Raw genomic sequence first — 9,129 nt, forward strand, 5'->3', positions numbered from 1 at the left:
GCGTGAGGGGTCGGGGTGGGGGTGACCTGGTTTTGGGGAGCCCCTGGAGAAGCTGCAGGGGCTGGGGGGGGAGCCCAGGGCAGCTTGGCTGATGATTCTGGTTCGGAGCAGGTTGAATAATTAATAATTATTCTTTGAATAATTGACAAGAAAGAACAAAACCCACCATCTTGTGGATTCAGGGCATGAAGGAGGCACTGAACTGTCTGACCAGGGCTCCCTGCTGCACTTGGTGTCTTTTTAACCCTTCCCATGCTGGAGGAGGAACCCCAAATTGTGCAGGGGGGATGGAGATGAAGGGGGGGGACACAACTGTCCCCACTGCCACCAGGGGCTGGTTTTTAATAGTTCCTATGACCAATGAAGCCTCCTTCTTTAGGGTCAACCACCTTTGTGGGGTTGCTTTGATTGGTGTGTGTTCAATGAGTGGGGAAAAGAGAACCTGAAGTTCTGAGGCATTTGTGGAAACGACTAGAAAGTCTAGAGAAATGAAGCTGTTTTGAAGCCAGGGAGGTTTGGAGGCTCTGGCAGAGCTGGAGGAGTTGATAGGTTTGAAGAAGGACTAGAAGAGGGTACCAGGAGGGAATTCTGTGCTGGGAGGGTGGGGAGAGCCTGGCCCAGGTTGCCCAGGGAAGCTGTGGCTGCCCCATCCCTGGGGGTGTTGAAGGGCAGGTTGGATGGGGCTTGGAGCAGCCTGGGCTGGTGGGAGGTGTCCCTGCCCATGCAGGGGGTGGATCTGGATGATCTGTAGCTTATGGGATGGTTTGGGTTGGAAGGGACCTTCCAGACCACCCAGATGATCCCCCTAGATGATCTTGTAGGTGGCTGCTCCATCTCTGGAAGTGTCCAAGACCAGGTTGGATGGGGCTTGGAGCAACCTGGGCTGGTGGGAGGTGTCCCTGCCCATGAGGGTTGGATCTACATGGTCTTTGAGGTCCCTTCCCATTCTGTAAAGAAAACCACTCCAACCACAGCACCCAGAGCTGTCCCAGCAGGATTCCCTGGGCCACCTCCCCACCCCACTCATCCCTCCTCCTCCTCCTCCCTGCAGGAATGGAACCTGCAGCCACCTCCAGGAGCAACCACTGCCTGGACGCAGCCAAAGCCTGCAACCTGAACGACAACTGCAAGCGCCTGCGCTCCTCCTACATCTCCACCTGCAGCAGGGAGGTCTCTGCCACCGAGCCCTGCAGCCGCAGGAGGTGCCACAAGGCCCTCAGGCAGTTCTTTGACCGTGTCCCCAGCGAGTTCACCTACCGCCTGCTCTTCTGCTCGTGCCGGGACCCGGCGTGCGCCGAGCGGCGCCGCCAGACCATCGTCCCTGCCTGCTCCTACCAGGACAGGGAGAAGCCCAACTGCCTGGAGCTGCGGGGCACCTGCAGGGCTGATCATCTCTGCAGGTGAGGTCACAAGGGATGCTGGGCTTGGGTTGGGGTGGTTGCTTCGGGGTGGTGGGTTTGGAGAGCAGGTAGAGCCAAGCTGATCCACCTCCCAGCAGCCCAGGTGGCTCCAAGCCCCATCCAACCTGGTCTTGGGATACAACCAGGGATGGAGCAGCCACCTTCAGGATCATCTAGGGGGATCATCTGGGTGGGCTGGAAGGTCCCTTCCAAGCCAAACCATCCCATGAGCTACAGACCATCCAGCTCCAACCCCCTGCATGGGCAGGGACACCTCCCAGCAGCCCAGGCTGCTCCAAGCCCCATCCAACCTGCCCTTCAACACCCCCAGGGATGGGGCAGCCACAGCTTCCCTGGGCAACCTGGGCCAGGCTCTCACCACCCTCACACCAAAGAATTCCCTCCTCATCTCCAACCTCCATCTCCCTCTCCCAGTTTCAATCCATCCCCCCTTGTCCTCTCCCTGCCCTGGTGAGAACTCCAATCTAACTGTCCAATCTCAGCCTCTTCCATCTTGTTGCTGAACTGTTCCAGGTGTGTGGGTTGTGACTCCCCTGAGCTCTGTGGCTCTGCTGCCTGGGTCTCCCCCAGTCCCAGCTGAGTCCTTTGCAGAGTTCATGGGGTTTGGCTGCTCCTGGAGCAGCTTTGTGGGCTGAGATGTGGCCTTGAGGTTGGTCCTCCTTGCTCTGGAGTGAAGCTGTGGGTTGGTGAGGGGCTGGCTGTGGGTTTGCAGGCACAGGGGCTGAGCTCTGACCTCCCCAGGCTGGGCTGGGGTTCAATGTGCAGAAGGCACATCCCAGCAGAACTTCATGGCTCGTGGAACCCACTGGTTTCCCCCTGCTGGAGCCAAGTCAGGGTATCAGGCTTTTGTTCCCTTATGCAATTCATTATTCATGTGGCAAATAAAACCCCCAAACCTGTCACCCTCTGGGGGCTGGATCAGCCTCATCAAGAATCTTCCCTACAAGGAGGTTGGGTCTTCCTTCTGCCAGAGTGATGGACTTTCCCTGAGCCTGGTGGCAAAATCAATCACCCAGCTCCAGGTCTTCTTCTGCCTGCAAGTGAGTGTGTTTGGAACGTGGAGAAATGTGGCTTTTTATCAAAAAGTAATAGAATCAGCCCTTGTCTATGAATAAAAGATACCAGGGCTGCAGCCAAATTCATGGCAGCTCCTCCCCAGCAGCAGAGCTGGTGCTTGCTCAGACATTAAAGGGGGGGGACACACACACAGGGGGGGGCATGGAACTGCTGAGCATGAATTTTAAGCCCTTTCCTTCATGGAATGAAGTTTCTTCCCAGCAAGAGGTGAAGCAGCAAAGGGGGAGGAGTGTGGCAGGGCTGTTTGGTCCCAGCTGGAAGTGCATCTGTGTGGGTGCTGCTGGGCTGGGGGCTCCTCTGCCAAGCACCTGAATCCAGCAGGTCTGGGTGCATCCAGGGGTGGGGACTGGATTGTGGAGCTTTGCTTGAGTCTCAGCTCTTCCCTCCCTGGCATGAAGCACTGGGGGAATGAGCTCCTTGGATCCAGGCTTGGAAGAGAAGCTCCCATCCCACCCACTCCCAGCTCAGTCCCAGTAGGTTCTGGCAGGGCTTGGCCAGGCAGGTTTGCTCTGAAATCCCCATGAAAAGCAGTTTCATTAACCAAGTTGCAGCACTGGGGGTTCAGGGCCTGGAGCTGCAGGAACATGTTGTCTGATCTCCTCCTGGCTGCAGCTGCCCTGGTGTTGGGAAGCAGTAAACTGAGCCCAGCACCTGAGCTGGGGGGGGGTTCAATGAGAATTTGTCTCCTTTTGGGCATCAATGCAAGTGAGAGAGGGTCTGGCTCTTCATGTTGTTCTTCCTGGCTTCTGGAGTGGAGCTGGGCTGTGTGTGCACTGGGAACACACACACACAGGCTGCATTTGATGGTCCTGGCTGATGTGGTTTTTCCCCCTCCATCTCTGTCTGGAGGTCTCCTGCCAACCCTTCTTCTCCAGGGATGAGGCATCATGTCCCAGGGCCTGTGGGGAGAGGATGGGGAGAAGAGCTGCTCCAGAAGAGCCACTGAGGTCTCTTCTCCCAGGTGACTGAACAAGAGGAAGTGGCCTCAAGTTGTGCCAGGGGAGGTTTAGATTGGATATTCCAAGAAAATTCTTCACTGAAAAGGTGATCAAACACTGAACAGGCTGCCCAGGGAGGTGGTTGAATCCCCAGCCCTGGAGGTGTTCAAAAGCCACATGGATGTGGTTTAAGCCCTGGACTTGGTAGAGTTGGGTTAATGGTTGGTAGAGCTGGGTTATGGTTGGACTCAATGACTTAAAAGGTCTTTTCCAGCCAGAATGATTCTTGTGGTTCTTCCACAGCCCTTCTCCTCTTCTGTGCCCATTCCTGGTGCTTCCCAGCTGCTCCAGGCTCAGAGCTTGGGAAGCTGGAGGAGATCTTGGCTGTCTAACCATGATGCTGGTGATGCCAGGGCCTTGCTGTGCCTTCTCAGAGGGTTTTGACCTCTGTGGAGGTGCCATGTGTTGGGGGTGGGTTTGGCCTGGAGGCAGGGGGTCCTTTGTGTGCTCAGTGCTTGGAGCTGCTGTGCAGACAGGGCTCCACAAAGGGATCTACAACCCTTTGTGCTTATAAATACCAACCCCTCTGTGTCCAGTTATCCCTGGCAGGGCAAGGCTGGGCTCTGCCATGGGATTTCCAGTGCTTACCAGGCCAGCATCATGGCCTGATGCTCATATTTATCTGCCTGTGGGACTGGGCAGGGCACTGACATCAGCAGCAGATGCTCTGAAACCCAATAGTGATGGAGATAATGCTCCCACACAGCCTGGAGTGCAATTAAGCTTCCTGGCTGACCTCCTAATGAAGGGCAAAGTCCTCTCCCTGGGATGTAACTTTCCAGAGAGGCTTCCAGGGCCATCTCAGGGCAGCCAGTGCTGAGCTGGGTGAGTGGGGCTGCTCCTCATCAGGGCTGCTCCTGCAGGACACAACCCTGAGGTCATGTTGCTCCTTGCCTGAAAGCAGCAGAGGAGTTGGAGGAAAGAGAATGTAATGATCTGGCGTGGAAAACCCTCCTTCTGGAGGTTCTCCTGGCTTTCTGCTCCTGATTTCCAGCTGCACAGGGCTGGTGGTTAAATGGTTGAACACCAGCCCCTGTCCCATCAGTGGTCACAGAGCTGGGGAGGTAAAAGCCACCAGCTTGTTTTCATGGCCAGTTCTGCAGGTGCCTGTTCCCTGGATGCTTTGGACCAGGGGGTTTTAGTTAGTGGGCAGCATCCTGGTTTGGAGCAGGGTCTGGAGCACTTAGGGGGTCCCTGCAGGCAGGAGGAGGGTGCTGTGCAGCCTCTCTATTCTGCCCTGCCCTTTGGAGGGCACCAAGAGGTCAGGATGTGGCCCCTGCCTTCCTCCAAGGGCTCAGATCCTGGTGAGGGGTGAGTGTTCAACCTGTGCCCTTCTCTGGGAGTGGGATGTGGGGGGCTGGGTTATCTTGGGCTGCAACCCTGAGCTTTGCCCTGAATGGCTGTGACCTGTGAGGCTGCTCAGCTTCCCTGGTGAGATCCTCCAGCCCCAACCCCTTCTCCCAGCCACGAGAGCAGGAACAATCAGGCTCAGATTGCTGCAATTTGTGGAGCTCTCAGTGCCAGGAGGTTCTTCCCAGCCTGATGGCAGAGCCTGAACAAACTCCCTGAGCTCTGTCTGATTGCAACGGACAGGTTTGAGCTCCCAGAATATCAAAACCTTTTGCAAAACACTAACCTCAGCTAAGGGGAAAGGGAGGAAGGGGGGAGAAAAGAGCTGATTTCAGCAGCTGCACTTTGCTGGATTTTTCATCTTGCATCAGCAAGTCGGGAACACAAATAATCTGGTCTTACATGCTTCAGTGCTGCTGGTGCTGAAGGATTTCCCAGCCTCCACTGGCTGAAGCTCCTCAGCATCCAAAACCAAGGTGGTGGATCATTTTTCTCCCTGTCTTTGTGGCTGGGAGGGGGACAGATCCTGCCCAGCTCCCCTGTGTCTTGTTTGCGTGGACAAAGTGAATTTCTGCAGGGTACAAACCCTCTCCATGGCTGGGGTTGGGCTGGTAATTTGGGAGCAACACCCTGGGGAGGGGAAGCCTTTTGTTCATCACCCCAGGCCTCCTGAGGGATGTGATCCAGGGGATCCAGCCTGGCTTGGTATTGATGAAACACCAAACATGGGAATGAAATGCTCTTTCTAAACGCACGTCCTCGTCTTCCACGCCCTTTGTTTAGCCCAGACAAGATGCCATCTCTAATGGATGTTGCCTTGATGAACAGAGCAGCTCAACTTTCTCATTAGCTTGTGTCATGTCCACGTAGCTGAGTGGGAAGAAGGAGGAGGAGGAGGGGGGGGAAAAATGCTGCTGGGTTTGACAGTTGGCAGAGAGGAGCGATGCTCGTGTCTGGAAGGGGAGAGGGCAGAACAACCCAGCCTGCCAGGGAAACCTCCAAACCCCTCCTTAAATTAGCAAACACCCCAAAATGAGTGGCTTGAGCTTCCTGAAATGGGTGGGGGGGCAGAGGGGCAGCACCCCAGGTCCCTTCTCCCTGTGGACACCCCTGTGTGAAGGCAGCTGGAAGGGCTCTCAGCTCCACAGCCACCTTGCTCAAGGCTACCCAGGCTCTTAACACAATCATCAGTCAATTCACACTGAATAATTAAATAGAGAGTCTTCATAAGTATTGACTTAATGTGACAGCAAGTCTATACTGACTCAGGGTTTGCTTATGTAAACACAATCTCCTGTTCAGCTTAGTTAGCAGTTCAATGAAACAGAACAGTCCTTCAATTAAAATCAAATGGTGCATGCCTTTAATTCTTCCCTTCTCTTACTGGGTGATGATGGGGTTTAAGCAAAGGCAAGAGGAGGGGAAAAAAAAAGTGTCTTTTAACTGCTCTTATCTGTGATGAATCAGAATGTGTTGTCCTAAAAATACATGTTAACCAAACTTCTTCATTAACAGCTCCCAACTTAGCAGTTGGCCTGTTGTCTGTTTGTCCTCATTTTCCTCTTGCTGCCTTAGCTCTGCTCCCTCTAATTTGGGGTTTCCTTCTTTGCTTCCCTCTGGTTGATTCTCTTTTTGCTGCTTTCCTGCTGCTCCATCTCCCTGGAAAGAGGGGCAGCTTTGGGATGGAGACCAGTCCTTGTTGTGTGCTGTGCTATTCCATAGGATTGCCACTAAAACCAGGGATCAAACCTTCCTGGATCATCCCAGAACAGGGGGTTCCAGCACCCAGAGGTGGTAGATAAATTCTCCTGGATAAATTCAATACACCTACTGATGTGGGACAGGGTCTCACCACCCTCAGAGGGAAAAATTTCCTCCTCATGTCTAATCTGATCCCCCTCCCTGGGGCTCTTTGAATTACCTGACCACTCCTCCTGGTGTTTGAGGCTGATTTGTTGGTGGTTTTGATTCAATCTCAGCATCTCCTGGCTCCAAACCCCTTGATCTCCAGCAGGCAGAGAGAGGCTGTTGGGAGGAGGATGCCCAGCAGGCCTGTGGGTTTTCCAGGTCTTGCTGAGCTTTTCCATGTTGTCACAGCTTCCTGAACATCCTCTGCTCTGTGGGTGTTGGGGAAAAGACATTTCCAAGCTGCCTCTTGATGCTCAGTGTCTATTCAAGCCATTTTTTCCTTGGTCCCTGTAAATTGCTTGTGAAAAACACGTCCTGAGTAATTTCCACATCCTGGATGTTTTCTGCATGGAATATTCAAGAGCCTGAGACTGTTTTGCTTTGATGGGTGGTGAGTTATTACCAGAGCTGGGCTTGGACTTCTCACAGGCATGTAGTGATGGGAGCAATTAGCACCCAATTAAGCACCTTGCATCTGTTCAGGGCATTTTTCTGCTTGGAAAAAAACAACAAACAACACCCTATGAATTGCAAGGTGCCAATGAGGGGAGGGGGAGGGGGTTGAAATAAACCAAATTAAAACTCATCTGCTGTGTAGGTAACTTTTGATGTCAGAGTGAGGGTGTCTTGCTGGGAAGATGAATTCCTGCATGTCAACAAGGCCAGGAGAGGAGCTAGGAGCCAGGAGGGGATGGGATGGCCCCTTCAGTGATGCACAAATTCCTCAAAATGGGGATGAAAATGTGTCCTGGGGGGTGTGAGCACCACAGGGAGCCTGGGGGGTGTCTGGAGCTGGGCAGGGGAAAAGATGTATTAAAGCCCCTGAATCCCTTGGGCTGCCTCCCCTTGGTGTCCCCCTGGTCCTTCCACCCAGAAACCCAACATATTTTCTGGATACATCAAAGAGAAGCAGCTTGGAAGCCCCTGGCTTTGAAACCCAGCCCTTGGCACGGGTTTGGGGTGTGATAGATGTGTGTGGATAGACAGAATTAATTCTTGTTCATCCGTTTTTCACTCCTTTATGTGTTTTTCTTTTTGGCTTGGAGGCCTTTCAGGGCAGCTGTGCTGTGCTGGTGCTGTGCTGTGCTGCTGCTCTGCAGCTCCCAGGGCCACCAGCCTCCTGCCCCAGCTCTTCCCAGCCCAGCTCTGACACTTGCAGGGCAGGGACTGGCCAGACCCACCTGCTGCCTGGAGCTGCAATTTGGCACCAACTCCTCCTGTTTCTGCTCAGATGAACTTGGCTCCTGCTCCTCTATTGTATTTTGCCTTTTGCCCAGGCACTTAGGAGCAGCAACCTGAGCAGCCATGGGCTGACTCCACTCAGGTTTATTCCTGGCAGTTCCACTCCCATCCAGCAACTGCAAACTCATTGTGTGCAACGGAAGGAGTGACATCTGGCTTGGATGTTCTGGCAAGATCACCAGCTGGCTTGTCATGTATTAGAAACAAAAGAAAAGCATCACATTTGCCTTAGAGGATGCTACAAGCCAGGAGCAGGGCCCCAGGGAGCAGCGTGACAAATTTGCCTGGCTCTGGGTGATGAACTTGCTGGGGTTGTTTGAACAGAGCTTGATGTGCCTTCACCTCTCATTTGGGGAGAGGGGAAATGCTGTCAGTAACTTGCTTTGCCTCCCGTGGAGGTAAAAGCCCTTCCTGCCACAGGGCTTGTGTGGAAGGAGAAGGGTTGGGGTTTTTCTGCCCTGCTCTAAGTGCCCCAGGGTCTGTCTTCTGCTCCCACCTTGCAAATGGGGAGCAAGACCCCTTGAAAGCAGGTTGGGTTTGGCTGCTGGGGGGGCTGAGCACTTCAGGTGGCCCTTGGCAAAGCTGCTCTGGGCTCTGTGCAGTGGGAGGCTGAGCTGAGAGCTGGTGGGAGCCCCCAGCCCCACTCCCTGCACCCCCGTTCTGAGGATCTTTTTCTTGCCCCCCAAATTCCCTGGCGTGTCCTTTTTCCAGCCCCCTGCTCCCTCCCCCTCCCTCCCTTAGTGCTGAATCTTTAGGAGGGAAAAGAAATGTGGGTCTGGTGACAAATCACCTGCTCCTGGGGTGGGGGGGTTTTATATCCAGGAGGAAGGAGAGGGAGAATAATCCAGATGATGGAGAAGTTGACCTTGCCCTGGGAATCTGCAGCCTGTGGGGAGGCTGGAAGTGGGTCAGGCAGCTGGTGGAAGTGGGAAAAGAATCCAGTTCCCACCCCTGGCAGGGGAAGCTGAGTGTGCCCTGCATGGCCAGCAAAAAGAGGGTATCAAAGTGGGGCCCTGCTGGGGGAAGGAGCTCGTTGTGGGGGTTCCCAAAGGCTTCCCAGAAGATGGTTGTTGCATCAGTGGCAACTGGAAAATGTCCCAGTCTCAGATGGCTGGAAAAAGCAAAAGTCTCCA

General features: G+C 54.1%; 1 protein-coding gene across 1 annotated transcript in view; it reads left to right on the forward strand.

Moving 5' to 3' along the window:
- GFRA2 (GDNF family receptor alpha 2) overlaps positions 1 to 9,129 on the forward strand; it is a 22,689-nt gene that overhangs the window by 10,020 nt on the left and 3,540 nt on the right. The window contains exon 3 of the mRNA XM_009993239.1: positions 1,052 to 1,400. Within this exon, the coding sequence (XP_009991541.1) occupies positions 1,052 to 1,400 (349 nt within the window). The remainder of the gene's footprint in view (positions 1 to 1,051; positions 1,401 to 9,129) is intronic.

This window comes from Chaetura pelagica, unplaced genomic scaffold (assembly GCF_000747805.2).
Source record: "Chaetura pelagica isolate M959 unplaced genomic scaffold, ChaPel_1.0 scaffold302, whole genome shotgun sequence".
Lineage (NCBI taxonomy): Eukaryota > Metazoa > Chordata > Aves > Apodiformes > Apodidae > Chaetura > Chaetura pelagica.